Source organism: Phodopus roborovskii, unplaced genomic scaffold (assembly GCF_943737965.1).
Source record: "Phodopus roborovskii unplaced genomic scaffold, PHOROB, whole genome shotgun sequence".
NCBI lineage: Eukaryota > Metazoa > Chordata > Mammalia > Rodentia > Cricetidae > Phodopus > Phodopus roborovskii.
In genome coordinates this window covers 22,317,520-22,341,109 of record NW_026126540.1, presented here as the reverse complement: position 1 = coordinate 22,341,109, position 23,590 = coordinate 22,317,520, and the positions used below count along the sequence as shown (strand labels likewise).

The window sequence follows — 23,590 nt, the reverse complement described above, 5'->3', positions numbered from 1 at the left end:
CTCACCATGTTAGTAATAAGCTTTTTTAAAAAAGTACTTTTTTCTTTTAAAGATTCCAAACATTTCTACTCACTTATAGGCAAAAAAAAAAAAAAAAAAAAAGAGAGAGAGAGAGAAACAAAAACCCAACACATGTTTAAAAATCTTATATTGTGCTGCATAAACTGCCTTCATATACAAGTGCACCAGTGAAGAATGTCCCAGGTAACATGCAACACTTTTCTAATATATCAAAGTTAAAACATGTCTCCCTACTGATCATAAACAGCTAATTCTAGACACTAGTTTCTGAGGCTTGTAATTACTAACTTTGTTTCAATACAGTTTCATTGCCTTTCAACTTACCCCTGAATCTTCTCTCCAAAGTTCCAGAGAATACTTGATTTTCATGCCTTCAGGCTGGACAATACTGATGACCCAAAGCTTGTGAGTTAGCTGAGGAGGTGAGGAGCTCACACCACTGTGCTCTTGCAGCTATCTAGCACCATAATTACATGCTCAATGGGAATCAAGGGACCAGTTCAGGATCCAATGTCTGACAGGGACAGCCTTAAAAACACTCGCTGCTGCTTTCTTTGTACAGAACATAACCTCTCTGTCTTGCAGGCCTTCCTTTCTGGCAGTGTTTCCTATTGCCTTGACAATCTTGAATCGTTGTAGCTGTCAGTTCCTTGCTTGACACTGATGACAATCCCACAGATCATCAGTAATAAGTGGAGAAGGTACTGAAGCTGAAAGTCCTTATCCAGGTGAGATACTGTTAAAAGAAATTGGTGTTGTATTTCATCTCTTATTCTGTTGTTTCTCTGAAATGCTATGACTTGAATAGACTTGGATTTGGGTCTTTCATTTTTTTGATGCCTTGAATATTAAAAACACATTTTGAATTGTAGCAAAAGTTACCAAGATTTTCAAATGACAACTACCCAAAATTTTAGAAGTCCTAGCAATGACACCTCATGCAATCTGGATCATCTGCCATTCTTTTGACAGTGGGAAGCAGGGAGCTCAGTGGCAGATGAAGAGGTGTCACCTGAGCCTAGAGTGAACACTCCATACAGGGATGATGACTCTTCTGAATGGACCCCACACAGCACACCTGGACAGCACAATAATCCTGACCCCCCAGACAGAGAGCTCACCACTAACTGTTAAAACTGCTCCTTCCAAGACTAGTAGTAGCTCAACCATATACATATGGGAGGCAAAGTGGTTATTCTCAAGGCTGAGCTTTGACGATTCTGAGAAAATCTTCAGATGATGAAGCCACTGTACATACGTGAATATTAAAGCTCCAAGATGGCTCATCAAACAGAAACACCACAGACCTTCAAGCCCCGAGTCTAATGACTGATAAGGTCAAGGCAAACCCTAACAATTTTACCCAGACTCTTGATGCCTCTTCCGTTTGGACAATACCATCAGTCTAAAGAAGGGCCTAAAAACCATCTGGGCAGGCCCAGTTCTTTAAAGGGGAAAGAAACCTGGACAAGGCTTGTGGTGTAGCTGTCCTAAGAAAGAATTTATTTAATTAGCTTTGGTTTTGTTTTTCTGAGACAGGCTTTCCTTCTGTGGCACAGGCTAGCCTCCCAGCAGTCCCCCTGCTTTAGCTTTAAGATACTAGGATTACAGCAGTGAACAACCGTGGCTAGCCCAAACAAAGGATTTAAATAAGAATCAAGTGATCTTGTGATGGTCCCAGACCCAAAAGCAGTTCTCCAAGTGCCAGCCTTCAAAGGTAGAAAGACAAGCCACTGAAAGGGGAGGGAAGGGCGGCACAGACACCGCCACTCTGTCCCCACTGCTGTCCCTTTCACCACCTCAGTGCCTTTGGGTCAAATGTGCATTTGTCAGACTCATCAAGGCAACAGTGCTCTGACCCTGTATGTTTCCAGCCATGTCTTCTTGTGTGGACATACAGCAGTATCTCTCAAAACCTCATCACTCCACAATCTACAACTGGAGTCCATTCCACAGTCACCTACCCACCTTTAGCACCAATCCCTTTAGCATTAGTTTCCCTATTCAATTTTCATTCTGTCTCCAAGATGTACAGTGTGGAAAACAAGGCAGAGACCCTCTGTGAGACAGTACCAGGAAGCTCAAGTTGAAGGGTGGTGGGGAGTACACAGCACAAAGTTCCTTTGTAAACTTAGTCAAGTGCACACGGAATACATATTCTCCTGGGTATAAACACTTTACACAAATTAATTACATCAACATAACCAAAACAATGGCAGACCAAATTCTAATGTGACAATTAAGGAGTAGACAGTGCTCTGATGGATTAATAAATCAGAGGCAACTAAGACAGGGCTTTAAATAGTGAATCATTGAAAACTCCTAGTGGACATGTCCCCCTCACCAGTGACATTTAGAATAGCGGGAGAGAGAGCAAACAGCATGCTCATCATTGCAGATTACTGGACCGCCTCGAGCAGCACCACAGTTCACAGCAGACCCTTCACACTTCCCTCAAGTTACAGAGTCCTTCTTCTTCCTGAATGGTGACTTCAGCCTCTTCCACACACTGCTTTTGGGTTTAGACTTTTTCTCCATGGCCAACACTAGCTCCTTTTCTTTCTTACGTATCTCCCGTACAAGAGCATGGAAAACATCATCAATGTAGTAACGGTATGCAGCAGAAGTCTCAAAAAAGGGACAGCTGAATTCTCGTGCCAGAGACAATCCCTCTTCCTTGGAGACCTTCAAAGGCACAAACATGAGAATAGACAGTGTACAGCAGGCGGCAGTGACAACTGTCAAGAGAAAACGGCTTCCTGGGAAGGACAGAGCTTCCCCGCTGCAGAGGTGCCAGCGGAGAACGCAGCCTCTGCCACAAAGTGGCGAGGAGGGCACATGACTCCAAATTACATGATTCTATCTCCAGAGCATTTTCCAGATTTTTTTTTTTTTCTAAAAAGACAGCATCTTGTATTCCAGGCCAGTCAAGCATCCTTAGAACTTCTAAGTCGTCTATCTACCTCTGGAGTACTTGAATTATAGCTATGTGCCACTATGCCTGGCTCCATGCACTGTTAGGGATAGAAACCCTGTCTCAAAAAAACCTAAAGAACAACAAAACACAAACTGAACTTACGCCTTGTAAGGTCTGGCCTTACAAGCATATCAGATTGAACTGAGTCCCCAGCCCTTACAAAGTAATTTTTTTGAACAAATAACAAGTAAATGCAGCTATTGATAATGAGTTTTCTTTATATTTTTGCTTTTTTGTCTGTTTGCTTTTGTTTTTTTCTGTGTCTGGCAACTCACTGTGTAGAACTCCTGATTCTGCCTCCCAAGTGCTGGTATTAAAGGCATGCACTGCCACCACCACCCGGCCTTATTTATATTTTGGATTATTTTATGTGTATGGGTGTTTGCCTACATGTATGTCTGTGTTCCATGTACATGCCAGGTGCCCTTGGAGGCCAGAGGCATCAGATCCCTGGAACTGGGAAAACCATGTGGGTGCTGGGAATGGAACATGAATTCTCTGCAACAACAGCTGTATTCTTCTTAACTGTTCAGTTAACTCTCCAACCCTGAAGTTTTAACTAGTTTCATTATTTTTAAAGTACTTATTTATTGTGTGTGTGTGTACAATGTGTGTGTGAGGCCTGAATGCCCCAGCACATGTGTGAAAATCAACAGACAACTCTGTGGAATTGGTTCTCTTTTTTTGACCTTTATGTGCATTTTAGGGATTGAATTTAGGCCACTGGGCAGGCGAGCACCTTTACTACCTGAGACCTCTTTCTTGTTGGTCTTAGCTTTTATTGATTTTTAGATTTTTTATTTTCTGGTACTGGAGATTGAACCCAGGTCCCTTGTATGTTAGGCACTACCACTAACCACATCCAAACATCATTTTGGAGATTTAGGAAATTAACAGCTCATGATTCTTTGCTTAATGAGTATTCTATTGCCATATGTTTGTTAGTTGACTGACTGAGCCTGGGTCTATATAGCCTAGGCTGGCCTCCTGCCTAGCCTATTAAATGCTTAGGTCACAGGTAAATGACACAGGTAGCTTATTATGTGTCTAAAATCCTGTGCATTAATTCCTAAAAGATCCAGATTATAATAACAGGAAATTAATAGCTAGAGTGACATTTCCAAAGTTAGAGAGAGGCTAATTTTCATTTTCTACTTTGAGAGAAAGCAGTCTTCAAGAAACAAATGACTACCCACAATCTTACAGGTCTTTCTTCTTACCTGTCTCAGCTGCTTCAAGTCAGACTTGTTTCCCACAAGAACCACTGGTGTGTCATCAGTGCGTCGCACGCGGTAAATAAGTTGTTTAAACTCTCGAACTTCATGGAAACTTCGACGATCCGTGATCGAGTAACAGATAATAAATCCTTCTCCTGCCCTCATATACTGATCCCGCATGGCTGTGAACTCTGCCTAGAGGGAAATGAAGGGTCTATAACACACTGCTGCACTTAGAGCTATGCACACACTGGCTACTTTACAAAGAAACAGCATGTCAATTACCTGCTATCCTGAGGCAGAGCGTGGAAAATTAAGAAAGACAAACTAGTGATACTGTCCGCAGAAGCCTGCTCCCTTCCTAGAGGACACACTCTTTACTCACACAGTTCTGGGATCTAGTACCTGTCCAGCTGTATCCAGAATGTCCAGATTGGCAGGCTCATCATCAATGCGGATCCGGATCTTATAAGCATCTTCTACAGAAGGGAAGAACACACATGTGGGAAGAAGAATTGAAAACTTGACCTCTAAAAGAGGTGGTCCCATCCAATTTTATCTATATGCTGATTTATTTTGGTAGAGCCAGACCTCGAATTTAGGGGTTCAAATATTGGGTGAGTGTTCTACCATAAAGCTATATTCCCAAGTTTCATCTAATTTCTTTTTACATTTGTTTTCGTGTGTGTGTGTGTGTGTGTGTGTGTGTGTGTGTGTGTAGAATGCACATATAAATATGTATGAATGCTTGTTTGTGTGGGGTGCACACATGTGTGGGGACCCAGAGTTAGGATTGGGTCTCACTAAGCAGCTTGCTCCTTGAAGACTCTATCTTTGACTCTGGAGGCTGGAATTACATGTAAGCCAGTTACCTGGGTTCTGGGGATCTGAAATGAACTCTGCTTCTAGCTTACGCAGCAAGTACTCTAACCTCTGAGCCATCTCCCCAGCTCACTAAGTTCTTTCGAAAATGTTACTATTAGTGATGTGTATATGTGTGCACTGTGCATGCATGCACATATGGAGGTCAAGAGTCAACTTCATGAAGTCAGCTTTTGCTTGTACCTTTTATATGCATTCTAGGAATGGAAATCAGGTAGCTAGTAGAGCAAGTGCTTTTACCTGCTGAGCCATCTCATTAGTTCCCTAAGTTGTTTCTATGTGCTCAATTTTCTAAGAATGCTATAAATTCATCAAAATATATAGACTAGGGTATCCAATAATATTACTTTTTTTCCTTTATTTTTTTGGTTCATGAGTGCTCATACATCTTTTTGTTTTGTTTATTAAGATAGAATTTCTTTGTGTAGCTTTCACTATCCTAGAATTAGCACTATAAACCAGACTGGCCTTGAACTCACAGAGACCTGTTCAACTCTGCCTCCCAAGTGCTGGGATTAAAACCATGAACCACCACTACCTGGCATGGTCAGCTATCTTATTCACAGGTATAAATCAAAACCTAAAAGTTAATTCTGAGCATTTGAGAAGCAGAGGCAGTAGGATCTCCTTGAGTTCAAAGCTGACTTTGTCTACATAATGAGTTCTAGGTTATCTGGGGCTACATAGGGAGATGCTGTCTTTAAAAAACAAAAACAAGGGCCGAGGCAGCCATCTCGCAGTAACTCGCCAAAATGACAAACACCAAGGGGAAGAGGAGGGGCACTCCTACATGTTCCCTAGGCCTTCAGGAAGCATGGGGTTGCTCCTTTGGCCACGTACATGCGAATCTACAAGGAGGGTGACATTGTAGACATCAAGGGAATGGGCACTGTTCAAAAAGGAATGCCGCACAAGTGTTACCATGGCAAGACAGGAAGAGTCAAAATGTCACCCAGCATGCCGTGGGCATCATTGTAAACAAGCAAGTTAAGGGTAAGATTCTCAATGGGCAGATTGAGCACATCAAGCACTCTAAGAGCAGGGACAGCTTCCTGAAGCAGGTGAAGGAGAACGACCAGAAGAAAAAGGAAGCCAAGGAGAAGGGCACCTGGGTTCAGCTCAAGCGCCAGCCTGCGCCACCCAGAGAAGCACACTTTGTGAGGACAAACGGGAGGGAGCCTGAGCCGCTAGAGCCCTTCCCATATGAATTCATGGCCCAATGTACAAAAAGAAATAAAGAACCTGGACTGTAAAAAAACAAAACAAAATTCAGAAAGCAATGAGGGGCTGGAGAGATGGCTCTAAAGTTAACAGCACTGGCTGCTCCTGCAGGAGACCTGGGCTCAATTCCTAGCCCCTAGATGGTTGCTTACAACTATCTGTAACTTCAGTTCCAGAGGAACCAATGTCCTCCTCTGTAGGGAACCAATGTAGGCACCAGGTACATGCATGGTATACAGACATACATGCAGGCAAAACACTCATACATATTAAATAAATATTAAAAAAAGAAATGAAAGCAAAAGAAAGAAAAGGTTTGCCTTAGTCACTGCACTGTTGCTGTGAAGAGATAGCACAACCAAAGGTCTTATGAAATAACACATTTAATTGGGTAAAAATATTTCTTTAGTGTGTACACGGTATGTACGTGGACATATACGCCACACACGGCACGTGTGAAAGTCAATGGGAAATTTTGTGGGTTTTGTCCTTTCCTATTTTTATGTGGGTTCTAGGGTTCTAACCCAGGTTTCACACATGTGCTATGGCATATGTGTCTGTGAACATATCTCACACACACATTAAAGAAATACTTTAACTGCCAGGCATAGTGGTGTGTGCTTTTAGTCCCAACTATCACTTATTAAAGTACATTCAAGACACTAGGCTAAGTAAATTGTATACACTGAATCGCTTAATAGTCATAATAATCAACACAGGAAGGATTATTCTTCTCATTTTACAGCAAAAGAAGGGAAACCAGGTATAGTAGCACACATGCTTAATCCCACCACTGGCAGGTCAGGCAAGGTGCAGAGTAGGCAAATCTCTGTGAGTTTGAGGCCAACTAGAACAGGTAAGATTGTCTTAGAAAAAAATAACTTAAAAAACATAAAAAGGATAATCCTAAAATACTGAATGTCTTTTTAAAACTGCAGTTAATTGGTGATGAGCTAGATTAAACCCCAGTGCTAGGGACTCAAATTTGGCCCAATGTACACAGCATTTTATACCTCCGCCCAGAGTGCGGGTTTTAAAGGTTGGAATCCCTATTCTTGGATATTTTTTTGCTTAAAGACTTATTTTTATTTTATGCATATGAGTGTTTTGACTGGAAGTGTACTATGTGTGTGTCTGATGTCCACAGAAGTCAGAAGATGGCATCAGATCCCCTGAAACTGGAGTTATAGTTATAAGCTGCTATATTGATGTTGGAAATCAAATCTGGGACCCTGCAAGAACAGCCAGTGTACTATATTCAGTAAAGCATCCTTCACAACTATGTCACAATCCCTTAATTACAAAACCAAGATCTTTTCTGCATATTAGTGTTGTAATACTGGGGATTAAACTTAAGGTCAGCAGCATTCAATACAAGCGTGAGCTATCCTTAGCCCTTTAAATAAATTTTAATTTTATTTTATTACTTCTTTTTATTATTTGTTTGTTTTTGAGATAAGGTCTCATTATACAGCCCTGGCTGGCCACCTTGATACATAGCCCAGGCTGGCCTGGACTTCAGAGAAGTCTGCCTGCCTCTGCCTTCTAATACTGTTTCTGTTTTAAAGCACTGAGGGAAGAGCCTAAGGCCTCTGACAGACAAGTGCTCTACCATTGAGAGACATAGGCAGCTCTGTAAGGAGTATGGATCTCACTACACAGCTCTTTGTCTAGTCTTTAACTTGTGGTAATCCTCTTGCCTTAGCCTCCTAGTGCTGAGATTACATGTGGTATGAACCATTATGGCAGCTCTTTTTAGTTTTGAGAGATCTCATTAAGTTGATTAGGCTAGTCTTAAACTCAGTCTGTAGAACAGGTAGACCCTCCTGCCTCAGCAGCCCAGGAAACATTCTAGGCCTGCAGCCACCAGCCCAGATAAATTTTATTTTTGAGACAGGACCTTAAATAAACTGTGCAATCTAGTCCTTGTACTTCCTCAGCAGGTAAGATTTCAGGCATGTTCCACACCAGAGTTGGAAGTTAGGTAGAGTTGTATATGCCTATGATCCTAGGACTTAGAAAGTGAAGGCGCAGAATCAAGAGTTCAAAGTCATCCTCAAGTACATAGTGAATCAAAGCCAGCCTGACCTACATGAGATCCTGACTCACCTCCTACCCTAAATAGTGCCCACTACCAAAACATAAAGAAATGAGGTCTCCATCTTGTCCAGCTGACCTTAAACTCCTGTTCCAAAAGATACTACTGCCTCAGACTTTCACACACTGGAACTACAAATGCACACCATCACACTTACCTTCTTTTATGTAGATTTCTATACTAATCTTGGAATATACAGAAAAGGGAAAGAGAAAAAAAGCTCATTCAATATTTTCATTACTTGGAATCAACTGCCACACATAGTGGTACAGAGCTTTGATCCCAATATCTGGGAGAAAGAAGACAGCCTGGTCTACAGAGTGAGGTCCAGGACAGCCAGGGCTACACAGAGAAACCCTGTCTCAAAAACAAAGCAAAACCAACATCAACAACAAAACAGCCACATACATTCCCAGATATTTCCTCGTAACATTTTGAAATTACATTATTTAATTGGTTCTGTGTATATATGGGCACACACATGCCGCATAGTACATGTGGAGTTCAGAGGACAACTTTCAAGAGTTGGTTCTCTCTTTCCACCATGTGATGCTCAAACATGGAACTTAAGTTATCAGGCTTGGCAGTAAGCACCTGCTCAGCAAACTCACCATCCCATGAAACAGCACGGCGAGGCAGGTGAGAGGACTTACAGGAACCATGTGAGTTACTGGGATCAAACTCAGGTCACATTTGGTTACTGGTGCCTTTACTGTCCCCACCATCAGATTTTAACTTCAGTCATATATATGTGTGTGCTTATATATAAGTATACACATATACTCACAGTGCTCAAGGCACAGGTGCTGGATCATACAATACTGACAGAGTGCAGCAGAATAGGGTAAAAAATGTACTGACTTATGGCTCCTGCAGATGACCTGGGTTTAGCTCACAGCACCCACATAAGAACTCACAACTTTCTATTTATTCCATTCCATGGGATCCAATGCAGTTCTGCTGGCACCAGGCACACTGTGATGCACAGACATACATACAGGCAAACACCCATAATCATAAAATAAAAATAAATTTATTTTAAAAAGCCGTTCATAAGGCAGTGGGTACAGATCTGCAGTAGAGTATTTTCAGAATATATATAAAGCCTTGAATTCAACCCACAATACTTCTTGGAGGAGAAAAAGTATGAGATTTACATTAAAAACAAGAGAGCTGGGGATGCAGCATGATAGTGATATGCTTGTCTAGTATGCTCAAGGTTCTGGATTCGATCCTAAAGCACAACAAATAAAAAGAGTATCCCATGTCACAAAAATTAAATACAAACAGAAATAAGGAATTGCTTCTGGAATTCTTTTGGTTTTTATCTTATTTAAAGATGACTTATATTATTCTGTATGTACATGACTCTGTGTGTGTATGTGTAGAGATCTAAAAGACTGTCTTTGTCTTTGTGGAGTCAGGTCTCTCCACCTTTACATGGGTTGTGCAGAAATTCAGGTCACCAGGCTTCGGGGGCAAGTACCTTCCCACTGATGCTAAGGCGGTGGTAGAAGTACATTTTTGTTTTCAATGAAGGAGACCTGGGGTGTCAGATTCCCTTTTTCTTCAAGAGTTATCAGAAGGTACATGCTCCTCAGCCTCACAGCCCTAACTCTCTTCCACTACATTAAGTCCCAGAGTCACATGGCCCTCTTCAGTAGCAAATCCATGGATCCAACCCCGTTTGTTACTAGTTTGTGCAGCTCACATCTCAAACCATATGCCAGATGGTGAATTTCACTATACTGCACCATGTTAAAATAAAAGACTGTCAGTGGTACCTGTGAACAAAAGGAGATGAGCTCTGAGCAATTGGTCAGGATTGTTAACACAGCACAAGAAAACAGACAGCACCATGGTTATGACCAAAGAAAATTCTGCCTATTTTGATAGCTCTAAAAACCTGTATAGGAGAATAGAATAAAGAAGGTGTAGGAACATTTTTACTCCTGCCAAGGAGTGAAGTTAGGACACGGCCACTACACCCTTGAAGCCCAGTTCAGAATCTGGTCCCAGCCCAACTTAGGTGACCATGTGATATTTCCCAGCCAATCTCTAGGTGTGGCTAGTTCTCACTATAAACAAGGGCACAATAACTAGGTGGGTGTGGTAGACTGTCAACCAGTCTTCCCACACTGGGGAACCTGCAGTGCAGGAGGGCAGGGGTGGCAAACACTCCTCTTGCAGGGCAGAGGGCAGACACTGACCCCACCCGGCAACCTAGCACAAGCAATGTCCTTCTACTGAAGCATTACTAGAGCTGAGACAACTCTGAATTTGGGCTCTGCACTGGGGGCCACCAATGGGTGGCCTAGAGCTACTGCTTGGAACTAAGTAAATGATCCTAACCACTGAACTGACTTTATTCAGAGTTCCCACACCACAGCTTGAATCTCTGAAACAATGTTCTCAAGCTGATATAGCAGAGCTCAGATGGAACTCAGTGGCACAGCACGTACTTAGCCTGTGTGAAGCTCTAGGGTTGATCCCTAGCACAGAAAAAAAAAATAACTCCCAAACAGCTCACGAAAAAGACGTGTTCCCATTTCCCCCAAACCTACAAAAGCATAAGATAAATAAAATGACCACAGCCACAGAATGGCAGTCTTGTTTTTATTTTGACAGAGGATCTCAGTAGTATTCTTGGCCAGCCTATAACTCTTTATGTAACCCAGACTGGTAATAAATTCACATTCCTCTTGCTTCTGCTTCTCAAGTGCTGGGATTACAGATGTGTGCCATCACTCCCAGCTAATGGAGAGTTTTTGTTCCCTCCTCACCCCTACTTTCCTTTTATATAATCATTCAGGATCAAAACTGCTGCTGGGTGGTGGCACACACTTTTAATTTCAGCAGAGCTAGGCTAATCTCTGAGTTCAAGGTCAGCCTGGTCTACAGAGCTAGTTCCAGGACAACCAAGACAGAGAAACTCCATTTCAGAAAAGTGAAAACAAAAAGCCAAGACCAAAAACTGCTTCCTTATGATTTGGGAGTGAGGAACTTTTTTAGTCAACAGAAGATAGCAACTAACAACATCAACAACAACAATACAGCCCATACACTATAGAACTGGTAGCTCATGCTTGCAGCCCCAGACTAAGGCAAAAGAAAAAACAAATCTAGGGATTCAGCTTGGTAAAGCCTTGCCTGGCTCGCTTGGCTTGAAATCTCAGGTCAATCCCCAGTGTAAAACGAAAAAGAGAAAAAAGGAAAGAAAGAGTGATTTACTCTATTGGCACTCTACCAACATCTGACAGCCAAAGATTACGGAGCACTGGAGATGTTGCTATAGAATGAGCTGCAGGGATAAGGAAATAAATGAAGAGCTTTGAGTGGAAGTTCGGTTCTAAGAGTTCAGCAGGCTGGCTCTACTTGTTTTTCTGCTTCCTTTTGTGGAAGTTCAAACCAGCTGACTCATACTAATAGGGTTAGTCTCATGTCAGACGAAAGGTTTCGTCGAATAGTCTTTAAGCTTTCCTTTAATATAACAACATAGAATATGTCCATAAAAAAAAAAAGGCCATTTGTCAATTAATGCTCAACTTAACCCAAAGGCCAAAGAGATCGCATATGTACATACGAAGAAGTATGAATTACATATACAAAAAAAATTTCAAGATACATACTGTTTTTTTAAACTTTAAATCTATTAAGACACTTTCACAGGATGTACCTGGAAATATAAGTGAGGATCTGACTTACCAATGGTGGGGTCATGATCTTCTGGGAATCGGTGACTGATGAACTGCATTGTCATGGCTTCAAAACAAGAAATAGAACTCATGACAGTGACCAGTAACTATTTTATCTTGCAACTTTGCACAAGAGCCAGTAACCCATCTGGTCTGGGTATTGGTCTCTTAGGTGCTTTTCCAACTTTTCTGTCAAATGGAAAATGTTACCTACCACTCTTCCCAACGCCACCAGCACCCAGCATCACTAGTTTGTATTCTCGTGATAGCGCTGCAGGGCTGCTACAGCTGCTACCAACTGGGCGAGCTCCAGAATCCATCGTCCTCTTGAGTGGTCCTGGGCCCCTGGGAAAGGCCTCCTAGAGAAGGCACAAAACATTCAATCCAGGATGGAGACGTGGGCCACAGACTAAGAGTCCGCGCCTCCCCAAACACTGCGGCCTACCCTACTCATTGCGGAACACCAAGAAACCCACATCTTCTCCCTCTCCCGTTAGTCTCAGTCCTAAAACACATCATAGATTTCCAAACTTACTTTCTCCAGAAAAATAAAGAGAACTTGGATTTCTCTTCAGATTGAGGCAGCGTTCCACTAGAAAGGAGCCGGATGAATGCTGTGGGCTGCTTGGCACCTCCAGGTCTTCTCCCGGCTGCCACCTCCACTTGCACCCCGCCGTCCCCCCTTCCCGGTCCCTGCCCACCTGTGCCTGTACCTCTGAAGCAGTCAAATCCAGGTTACAGCCGGCGTTCCTTCCCGAGCGGCTTCGCACAGCCCAGTGCCCCGCCCGGGTCCAGGAAGATGGCGCCGGTGGTAGGGGCGGGACCTTGGAGCCCCGCCCCCACAGGCGACAGACATTTTGCTCCGCCCCACGCCTAGTTCTGACTCGCAAAGCCCTCTGGTCACGTACTGTTCTCTAGGCTTCCACGTACATAAATGGGTGTTCCACTAACCGAAACTGAAATCTTTAAAGTGAATAACTTAGGGCTATTTGCTACTAATGGGGGAAAAAAAATCTGTTACCAGGTATACATCGAAACACACATCCCCTCAATCTTACCAAAATACAGGATTTCATTTAGAGTAAGTATAAGTAATTGCTACTAGCGGTGCTTTTTTTTTTTTTTTTTTTTGGTCCCCCCCAAAAAACGCTGTCACATCTAAGGCTCCTGGAACCAAGACCAGATGTTCTTAGCACCCAGTTAAAATAGTTGGGAGTTCTGTGTTTGAAAAATGTTTAAGACAGATACAGCCAGATATGATGGCACATGTCTATAAATCCAGAATGAGAGTTGTTGGCAGCAAGCAGTTCAAAGGTCATTCTTGGATACATACTAAGTTCCACATTACCTGGGCTGTTTAAAAACATCTTTGGAGAGATTATCAGTAGTTAAAGCACTCGTTGCTTTTATATAGGATCTGGACTCAGTTTCTAGCACTCACAGGATGGCTCACAACCATCCATAACATGTTTCAGAGATCCATCAACCTCTTCTGTCCTCTTGAAGGCACCAGGCGGTGCACATGCAGGCAAAATATACACATTAAAAAAAAAAAAGCAGGTCAATCAGATGTGGTGGATTACACTCTTAATCCCAGCACTCAGTAGGCAGAAGCAGGTGAATCTCTGAGTTCAAGGTCAATCTGGGTTACAAATTGAACTCCAAAACCCAGAGTGCTACACAGAGAAACCCTGCCTCGAAAAATGAAAATGAATAATAGCAAGTCTCTTAATTAAGAGTTCTAGGTCAGTAAAGGCTACATAGTGAGAACCAGCCTCATAAATAAAAAACCAGCAATAAATGGGCATTATTTTCATTCACTCTGCACATCACATATAGTGAAACTTTTCCTGCATTGTTTGCGATCTCCACTTCCCTTTTCTGCTGAAACAGGGTGTAGGTGTGCTGATTAAGCCAGCCTCCAGTTCCTCACCAGTTTCTTGGTATACCAGGGGCAATCAGGAGGGAGCAGAAGGGGCCATTAAGGAAGGGTCCTACTTTACAGCCCAGGCAGACCTCAAAACCATAGCAGCAATCCTGCTCCAAGTGCAACTACTATATCTTGTTTTGGGGAATCTCACTCAGTCTCATGTATCCCAGGCCATTAGTAGTATTTAGGCATCTGTAATGGCCTGCCTCTGGAGTTCTGACAGTATACACCTCAGTTGCTGCCACTAAGAGAATCACCTGTGCCTATTTACCACGTTCCCTTTTAAAAGGGCCCTGCCCATCACCCTCTTTCTCTCTCTCCCTCTCTATTCCTTTATCCTCTTTCCCTCTGCTCCTGCCCCCAGAGGCCAGTCTCCCCCCTCCCCTTATTCAGATCCTTTCCCCCTAATTAAAAACAAAAAACCCTCCACTTGAATTGTTGCTTTTTAAAAGCAACTTTTAAAGCAATTTTTTTAAAAAGCTGCTTTTTAAAAATTACAACACATGTTGGCCTCAAATTCAAAATCCCCCAGCCTCCAGCATCTCAGTTATGGAATATGCACCCTCACACTCTGCTGCAACTTTTCAAGAACTGGATGTGATATCAAACAGCTATCCTCCAAGCAACTAGAAAACCAGAGGAAGGTTCATGGTCAGTCTCAGAAATTCGTTGAGACCCTGTGCTGGTAGTTTAAATGAGAATGCCCCCCCTAGGCTCATGTTTGAATGCTTGGTCCCCTGTTAGTGGGATCATTTGGGAAGGATGAGTAACTTTCAGCTACTGCTCCAGGACCATGACTGTCTGCTTCCAGCCATGATGATCAGGGACTAACACTGGAAGCAAGCACCAGTTGAATGCCTTAAAAAAGACTTGCCTTGGTCATGGTGTCTCTTCACAGCAATAGAATAGTAACAGAAATACTGTCTCAGCCCAGCATCAGTGGTACATGCCTTTAGTCCCAGCACTAGGCAGGCAGAGGCAGGAGGATCTCTGTGAGTTCCAGGACAGCTTCCAAAGCTACACAGAGAAATCCTGTCTCAAAAAACAAAAACAAACAAACAAACAAACAAAAAAAAAAACCAAAAACCAAACAAAACAAAAAAGTTTGTTTAAGATAGGGTTTCTCTACATAGCTCTGGCTGTCTTGGAATTATGTAGGTAGACCAGACTAGACTTGAACTCAGGGATTTTTACCACCACGTGCAGGCTTAAAAATAACTTAAAGAGGGCTGGAGAGATGGCTTAGGGGTTAAGAGCAGTGACTGCTCTTCCAGAGGTCCTGAGTTCAATTCCCAGCAACCACATGGTGGCTCACAGCCATCTGCAATGCGTTCTGGTGCCCTCTTCTGGCCTGCAGTCTCTATATACATAATAAAAATAAATCTAAAAAAAAAAAAAAAAAAAATAACTTAAAGAAAAAAAGAGCTAGCTACCAAGATATGGAGGCATATGTCTAGAAAACCAAAACTCTGAAGAGACAGAGGCAGAAGGCTATCTCAAGGTCTATCTGGTCTACACACTGGAGTTCCAGAGCAGCTAGTGCTAAACAATGAGACCCAGTCTCCAAAGATGGGGAGGGGCTGGGATGTATCTCAGTGGCAGAACTTTACCTAGCATGGATTCTATTGCCAAAAGCACAAAACAGAAAATAAAATGGGCTGGAGAGATGGCTCAGTGATTTAAGAAAGGGCACTGTCTGTCCTAGAGACAGTTCAATTCCCAGCACCCACACAGCAGCTCACAACTGCCTATAAACCATCTCCAAGTGATCTGACACCTTCCCACAGATATTCGTGCATGCAAAACACCAAAGCACATAAAATAGATAAATAAAACAAACAAACAAAACAAGTTAAAGGTGGTGGAAAATACTTTTAATCCCAGCACTCAGGAGAAGCAAGTGGATCTCTTGAGTTCAAGGCCAGCTTGTTCTACAGCGTAAGTTCCAGGACAGACCAGGGCTACACAGAAACCCTGTCCCCCCACCCCCACCCAAAAAAATTCAAATGTCTTGACTGGGCAGTAGCTGTAATTATGCTGAGCTACACAGTATCACAATACATCAAAAACCTAGTGGAAGGCCAAGTGTGTGGCCATCTTTAATCCCAGCACTCTGAAAAAAAGGGTGAGGCTGCATAGTGAGACCTATGTTACAGACCCAGCCTCCAAAACACAAGGCCAGCAGGGCACCTCAGATACAGCTGTAAGTACTTGCCATGAAAGCCTAAACAGCCAAGTTTGATCACTGGAAATATAGTGGAAAGACAGAACTAATTCCTGAAAGCTGGCCTCTGACAGCTACATACATCATGCCCTTAAAATGTATTCATTAATTTTTGTTTTAAGATGTTTATTTCTATATAGACGTATTTGTGAGTTTAGATGTACCACAAAGATGCGGCTATCCTTGGCCAGAAGAGGCAAGTGAGACCCTGTCTGAAAAATAAGTAATAAAAATGAATCATTGAAGGAAAAATAAAACATGACACATAATAATCTTTTAATCTTTCATTTTGACTTTAAGGATATACTCTGCAGAGATATAAACCCAAGGAGCATATGCAAATATTGGAACGTTAACTTTTTGTTGGGTAGAGACGTAATTGCATTATGCTATGAATAAAGTTTATTGAGGAGTTGAGAGATGGCTCAAAGTTTAAGAGCATTAGCTGCCCTTCCAGAGGATCCGGAGTTCAATTCCCAGCAACCAGATGGCAGCTTACAATTATCTATAACTAGCTCCAGAGGATCTAATACCCCCACACAAACATACTTGCAGGCAAAACAATGCACATAAAATAAATAACTTAAAAATTTATTGATATTAGTGTATGAATGAGCTGCAGAAGAAAAAGAAATGACAAGCATAATATTTATACATTTATTTATAATGAAATCATGGTCTAATTATTTACAACATAGAGGAAACCAGAGAGTAAGTTTGTACAAAGCCAGCCTCCAAAGTATCCAAAATGTGCAAAAATGACAGTGTCTCAAACACTCCTGGCTCAGCCATCAGCCAATCCCTTTGCCACCAATTTAACCCACTTCTGGCTCAGCCGACAGTTCCTTCACTTCCACACATCAATATTTAATACAAAAAAGTTCTTTTGGCAAACCTGCAATGCCAAGAAAAAAGGACTAGTTGCAATCCCAATCAGAGTCCACCACCCCGTCAGTGTCATCAAGTCTCTGTTTTTGCTGCAACCAGTTCAGAGAGACAGAAACTTTCATTTCTGTGATGACCAGCTCTGACCAGCTTTTAATCACGTTTTCTTTGACCCAGCTGAAAACAAGGAGCTTAGGAGGGCAGTAACAATAGCAACGGCTACCTGAAACAAGTGTGTGCCGACGAGTGCCAGCTTTGGATCATCCCAATTAAGAAACAATGCAAAAATAACTTCATTTTCCCACTCAGGATCCAGTTGTATCTGACCATTTTAAATTACTACAACAGCATTTTCCAAACAGAAAGAATCCAAATGGAAAGAGGGATAAGGAGCTCTTAGAATTAAATGTAAGTACTTGAAGGAAGGGTCTTAAAACCATTTCCCACTAATAAATAGTAAGGCTTTGTTTGTAACTAGTTATTATCAAAATTGACCCAATAGTAGTAAAATACAAATAAAACTTTCTTTACAACAGAGTTGAAGCTATTCATTTGGAAAAGGCTAGACCAGGTCAAACGTAAGTGGCAATGACATAGTCCTGATGTGTCTCTGGACAAAGACATTTCACCAACTGTTAAAAGCTTGACGCAAATTTGTGATTCTAAGTGAATTTTAACGGATGTTATGCCACTGCAGAAACAGGGTTTTAAAAATGGCATCCCTTTATGACAGAGGACACTGCGTCCCTAACGTCTCCAAGGTCCAAGATGGCCCCCAGAATAGGTCCCAGAGTCTTGTTTAATCAAGTGCATGCATTATTGCTAAGAAGAGTCACCGAGCATCAAAGGTCTGCCCACTATTTCTTATGGGGCCATCCAGAACGGCATCTGCTGCTTGGCTCTTGGCTGTGATGAAGGGTACTGATACCCCAAACTCCAGCCCTGTGGAAAGCTACTTGCATTTTTATGGCCTCCATGTTCCTCCTCTTCATCAGAGGAGTCTGCCGCGTAAGCTACTAAGCCAAGTCCCTTCTCGGCCGTTTTCATCTTCTTGGCTGGATAATCTAGAAGAGAGAATAACCCAACCCCATTCCCCACCAAGAAAAAAATACCATAAATTCGTTAATTAAAAAAAAAGATGTTAATTGTAAGTGGTTAGTTGGACACCATTTTGTAGTCACAGGGTCAATGGTCACCCCAAAACGTTGATGATCACACGAAAAACAGCCAGCATCAGCAAATGAGAATCCATCAGAACCATGTAAGAAAACAGAGAAAGAAAAAAGAAAAAGAAAAAAAAAAAGAAAGAAAAAAAAGGAAAGTTAGCAAGTGAGTCTCTAAGGACTAACATTTCACCTCTTAAAGAGCTAAAAGAAAAGAAGAAAAGAAAAAAAAAAAAACTATTTTTTTATTCTGCTCATTTGTATCAACTAGAGGCAAGGAACAAAAATGATCCCATGCACAGGATGAAGAGTTCCGGGATGCCGCTAGATGATGGGCTCAGCTCCCGGCCAAAGGCAAATTAACTTTTCCTACATCTGTATCAGATGACCTCAACAGACAACATGAGCAACAATCATTGTATTTCATAGGATTTTAATGCCATTCATGATATGTATGAAATAAAAAGCAATCAACTCTATATACTGTCCTTATAAATTAAAGTATTATTAGCCAGTAGATTATAGATATAAAATTAAATCTGAATTACCATCATGTTAGAAAACTAAAAGCTTATGATCACCCTACTTAGTCACTCCCATTCCCCCAGCTACATTTTACTTACCATGGCTTCCGGTCAAGGCCCCAGACCCATTCCTTTCATCAGACTCTGTTTTTATTCCAGTCACTGGAAAGGCTGGTGGAGGCATCAACTGCCTGTTAAAAGCATGACATTTCTTTTAGAGAGATTCAATTTTTTAAATCACCTAGTTAAAATAACAATGTTGATATGAATGACCAAAGACAGTTGATAACCCTGTAACTCTACCATAACCATTTGCCGTTACCCTCACCCTTTTCAAACTATCATCAAGCCTAGCTACAAAAGGAGACCATGTCATAAATAGTTACAATTCTTTTTTTTTTTTTTTTTTTTTCCTTTTTTGTTTTATGAGACAGGGTTTCTCTGTGTAGCCCTAGCTGTCCTGGACCTAGCTGTGTGGATCAGGCTGACCTTCAACTCACAGAGATCTATCTGCCTGCCTGTGCCTCCTGAACGCTGGAATTAAAGGTGTGCACCAAAGCAAAATTCTTGGAAAAATTCAGTTCCCTCCTAAGCAGTCAAAGGCTGTCCCACTGATCTATATGTCTCCTCAGTACCCTTTATGAAAGCTATATCACAAATAGGAAAGGAGATTAGAAGCATTAAAGCCTAAATTACACATTGATCTAAATATCTCCATTAATATGGTACTCTTTTCTCTTTAAATTGTACTTTATTTTTCTGTGAATGGCTATGTAGCCTACATGTTCCTACAGTTCCTACAGAGGCCCGAAAGGGTGGTGGATCACCTGTGACTAAAGTTACAAATGGTTATAAGCTAACAGGAGGGAACCAAACCCAGATCATCTCAGTGAGTCACCTGTGCTCTTAACCCCTGAGCCATCTCTACATCTCCCACCCTTTTTTATTTTTATTTTTTAGACAGCGTCTCATGTAACTCAGGATGTCTCAAATTTCTCTTGCCTTTACCCACTAAATGGTGAGATTACAGGCATGCACCATTGTACCAGACTATCATTCTAAAGTAGTAAAAATGGCTTGATTGTATTAACATTTCTGTTACTACCTAATGTTAGGGAAATGAAACGGGTTATCACATTATCCAGTTTTCAATTAATTCCAATGAACTTACCTGTCCCTCTCTCGCTCTTTGCCTGAGGAACTTGCCGGCTTCGATCCTGCGCCTTCTATCTCATTCTGACTGGAGAAGCCTGTACCTAAATTAGTCATATGAATGGGTCCATGCTATGAGCAGAAAAATACAGTAGCATTAGCAAATCTACAACTGCTGCATTGTCTTTAGCTCCTTAATGTAACTGTCAAGTGCCTCGACTTTCTGATAACTGCCATTAATTACATGGCATTGCATGTTCTTTGGGATCTGGGAGAGTAACTACTAAAGTAGGGGTTCTTGCTTCTGTAGAATTTAGTCTCACAGTGAAGGTGTAATTCATTGTTTAACCAACTGCTCTAAATCCAAATGGCTTCTGAGCACCTTGTGACATTAACTGAAAGAGATTTGGTCCAAAGATGCCCTGAGGACTGTGATAAAAACATAAAAGGTTCCTCTTCTTATGAAATAGCAACAAAACTATTCTCAACTTTCCTCGTGCTGGGGATTAAACCCAGGGACTTGTGCATGCACTACACACACACTACCATTGAACTATACCTCATCTAAATCATCTTGTCAATGACTATGTTCATAATGTGTTATCACTCCATTTTTGACAGTTTTTTCCTAGTGTGGGGGAACAGGGTAGAGCTGAGAGAAATTGCTCCCCTTTTTAAACATCTTATTTATTTATTATGTATCCTTGAAGGCCAGAACTCATTACAGATAGTTATGAGCCAATATGTAGTTTCTGGGAACTGAACTCAGGACCTCAGGAATAACAGCCAGTGCTCTTAACCACTGGGCCATCTCTCTAGCCTCCTCCCCCCCTCTTTTTAAAAAGGGGGCAAAGAGAACAGCACATTGAAAGCCACAGGAAAGCCATTGAAAACTGACTTCTCCCAAGTAGTCCCCTGACCTCCATACAAAGTTGCAAACATGCTAGGGCACTGGTGGCACATGCCTTAAACCTCAACACTCAGGAGGCAGAGGAAGCCGTTATCTCTGTGAATTCAAGGCCAGCCTGGTCTACAAAGCAAGTTCCAGGACAGCCAGAGCTGTTACACAGAGACACCCTGTCTCAAGGAGAAAAAAATAAAAATCATAAATTTGAAGACTTTTGGTTGAGTGGCTTTCAAGAATGTTGTCTTAAAAAAGAAAAAGCATGAAATTTTAACACAACTCCTGACTGAAGGTCACACAAGAGTTCCTCAAAAACAAAAAACTGACAAAGGAGAATCACTCTTGCTTTAAATTAATCCCTCAAGAATAAAATCCTAACCTAATTTGATTCCAGAAGCAAAACTCCTATCCCATAAGACAGTTGATATGGATGCAAATTCTTACTTAAAGGGAGAATACAGGAGGTAAGATAAAAGACAGGGAGACTGGGTATTTATTTAACCTGGTATCCAAGCAGTCCAGATTCCCGTTCATCCGGCAGCTCCTCTGTGAATCGCCTCTTCTGTGATTGGGGTTGAGCTGGGAGTGGGGGCTGGGGCTGGGGGCCAGCAGGTAAGGCAGTTTTGACAGGAGCAGCAGGAATAAAAGGAGCACTTATTGGACTCTAGGAACAAAGAAACCAAGGAGGAATAAAGTATGAGATGCTGGCTGAGTAAATAATGTTGAGAATAGATCTGAACAGGCAGAAATCTTCAGGAATCAGAACTGACTACCCATGTGAATGAATGCTGATTCTCAGGCTGAACCTTTCATGTATTTGGTATACTGGGAGAATGTACAGTACACTACTTGCTAACAGTTCCAAAGCAAGAAAAACAAGCATGCCTCCTCAAAGAAAACTTCCATTACTTAGAAACACATACATTCACCTACTCTTGACATCCTTTTGAGATTCTACGTGCCCCTTTATATAGGCAAATCCAGAGTCTTTGTGCAGTAAATTATACTCCAAGATCACACAGCTTTATCCACTATGCCATTTTACATCTCAAGTATAAAAAGCTTTAACGCAAAGCTGAGGAACTTTGGATGCCTTGGACATAAAAAATAAAAACAGCCTGGAGCTAGAAAAATGGATTAGCAGTTAAGTACAGTTGCTGCTATTGTTGAGGACCTTGGTTCAGTTCCCATCACCCACATGGTAACTCACAACTGTCTGTAACTCCAGTTCCAGGTGATCCAAAGCCCTGTTCTAACATCTCCAGGCACCACGCACACAAAATGCACATATATATACACAAACATAACATGCAAGCACTCATACACATAAAATAATCACAAAAGAGTGAAAAAAAAGAAAAAAGGAAAATCGCTGCTGGGCTTGACCATGCACTTCAATTTCAGGCAGATCTATTTCAGGCAGGTATATTTGAATCTGATCTATAGAGCAGACCAGTTCCAAGACAGCCAAGGCTATCAAGGCTATATAAATACCCTATCAAAATTGTAAAATAGTATTGATTAGTGATTATAATCAGAATTTAGTTTATAGTCTCCTTAAATTTTGTGTTTGTGTGGCCTATATGCACATGTGTACACAAATGGAGGCCAGAGGGGGCATCCAGTTGCTCTTGCTATCCAACTTTGAAGCAGGGTCTCTCTTTGAACCTGAAAATGACTTTCTGGCCTAGATAGAAGTCAAAGGATCTTCCTGACTCCTGGGGTTAGAGGTATGTGCAGAAATGCCCAAATGCTAGAATCAAAACTGATGCCCTTATAACTGCCCAGTAAAAATTGTAACTGCTGGGTCAGCTACCTAACCATCACTAAAGCTCTTCTTCAGTCCTCATAGCCCACAGGTATCTATCTACTGCAGTTTAAGACTGCAGTTTCTTTTGGCAAGGGTCCACTATGAGGAGCCCACATGGAAGGATCCACCATTAATCCCATGATCCAATTTAGTCTTTCCCTTACCACTGAGGATTGTAGTTAACACATACAGATAAATTAGACATCTAATCTTTTCCTAAAACTCTATGTTATTGACAGTGCAGGGGATTAGAACCAAGGCCAAATACTTACTCTATGACTGAACTACTTATAGCTGATAAATTGCACTCTAATGTTATCATAGGTCTGTGTGTAAGATTTTACCTCATTGTCATATCCCCAAAATCATTACTTAACTTTTCATAACCACCGTTTGTCCATCTATCACATGAAAAACAGAACAGTAACAATATGGTCTATCTCCTGGAGTAACATTTAATGAGATGGGGCAAACTCATCAAGACATAATAAAAGGTAACTGAGTACAAGTATCACACTGAGCATGGAAACCATCTGTGTGAGAATCAAACTACAGAGCTGGAGGATTCTATTCTTCCCCTGTTACTTGTGCACAGTGCTTAGGAATGACTCCCATATCATATAAATTTCTTTTTATCTTTTTAAGAATACAGGAATAGATGGGACAAAGATTTTCTTGATTTCCATGCATCCAATGAAGTCAAAGGTTATTATTTTTTTCCTTTCTGGTTTTTCTTTGTTTTTTTGGAGACAGGATTTCTTTGCGAATCCTTCCCTGTACAGAGGTAATTTTCTAAACCACTAAAAACAGATAGCATTATTCTAGGAACAATACTATCAATTGTGATAAGCAACACATCATCTTTATGCAACTATTGTTCCTATTAT

General features: G+C 41.5%; 2 protein-coding genes across 5 annotated transcripts in view; both read right to left on the bottom strand.

Moving 5' to 3' along the window:
* Positions 1-131: 131 nt before the first annotated feature.
* On the bottom strand, positions 132-12,847 carry Rit1 (Ras like without CAAX 1). 4 transcript variants are annotated; one of them, XM_051198739.1, is made up of 6 exons: positions 12,825-12,845; positions 12,326-12,470; positions 12,122-12,178; positions 4,621-4,694; positions 4,219-4,410; positions 132-2,706 (listed from the first exon to the last, which is right to left on the bottom strand). In XM_051198739.1, exons 2-6 carry the CDS (start codon positions 12,429-12,431, stop codon positions 2,476-2,478), a joined length of 660 nt encoding a protein of 219 aa, XP_051054696.1. In that variant the 5' UTR covers positions 12,432-12,470; positions 12,825-12,845; the 3' UTR covers positions 132-2,475. The 4 variants fall into 4 exon arrangements, with proteins under 4 accessions (XP_051054696.1, XP_051054700.1, XP_051054697.1 ...); XM_051198743.1 differs by having other exon boundaries at positions 12,813-12,833; XM_051198740.1 differs by lacking the exon at positions 12,825-12,845 and adding an exon at positions 12,647-12,766.
* A 4,061-nt stretch (positions 12,848-16,908) lies between these two features.
* Khdc4 (KH domain containing 4, pre-mRNA splicing factor) overlaps positions 16,909-23,590 on the bottom strand; it is a 28,979-nt gene continuing 22,297 nt past the window's right edge. The window contains exons 11-14 of the mRNA XM_051199508.1: positions 21,396-21,557; positions 20,009-20,121; positions 18,937-19,028; positions 16,909-18,214 (exon numbers count right to left, since the gene is read on the bottom strand). Coding sequence (XP_051055465.1) covers positions 18,015-18,214; positions 18,937-19,028; positions 20,009-20,121; positions 21,396-21,557 — 567 coding nt within the window. The 3' untranslated portion in view covers positions 16,909-18,014. The remainder of the gene's footprint in view (positions 18,215-18,936; positions 19,029-20,008; positions 20,122-21,395; positions 21,558-23,590) is intronic.

What these genes read in the sequence shown, in the direction of transcription:
- Rit1 (XM_051198739.1), bottom strand. Translation starts at nt 12,431, where the DNA reads ATGGATTCTGGAGCTCGCCCAGTTGGTAGCAGCTGTAGCAGCCCTGCA. An exon ending in AGATCATGACCCCACCATTG is followed by an intron (nt 4,695 to 12,121) that starts GTAAGTCAGATC and finishes TCCCTTCTGTAG; the next exon opens with AAGATGCTTATAAGATCCGG. An exon ending in TTCTGGATACAGCTGGACAG is followed by an intron (nt 4,411 to 4,620) that starts GTACTAGATCCC and finishes ATTTCCCTCTAG; the next exon opens with GCAGAGTTCACAGCCATGCG.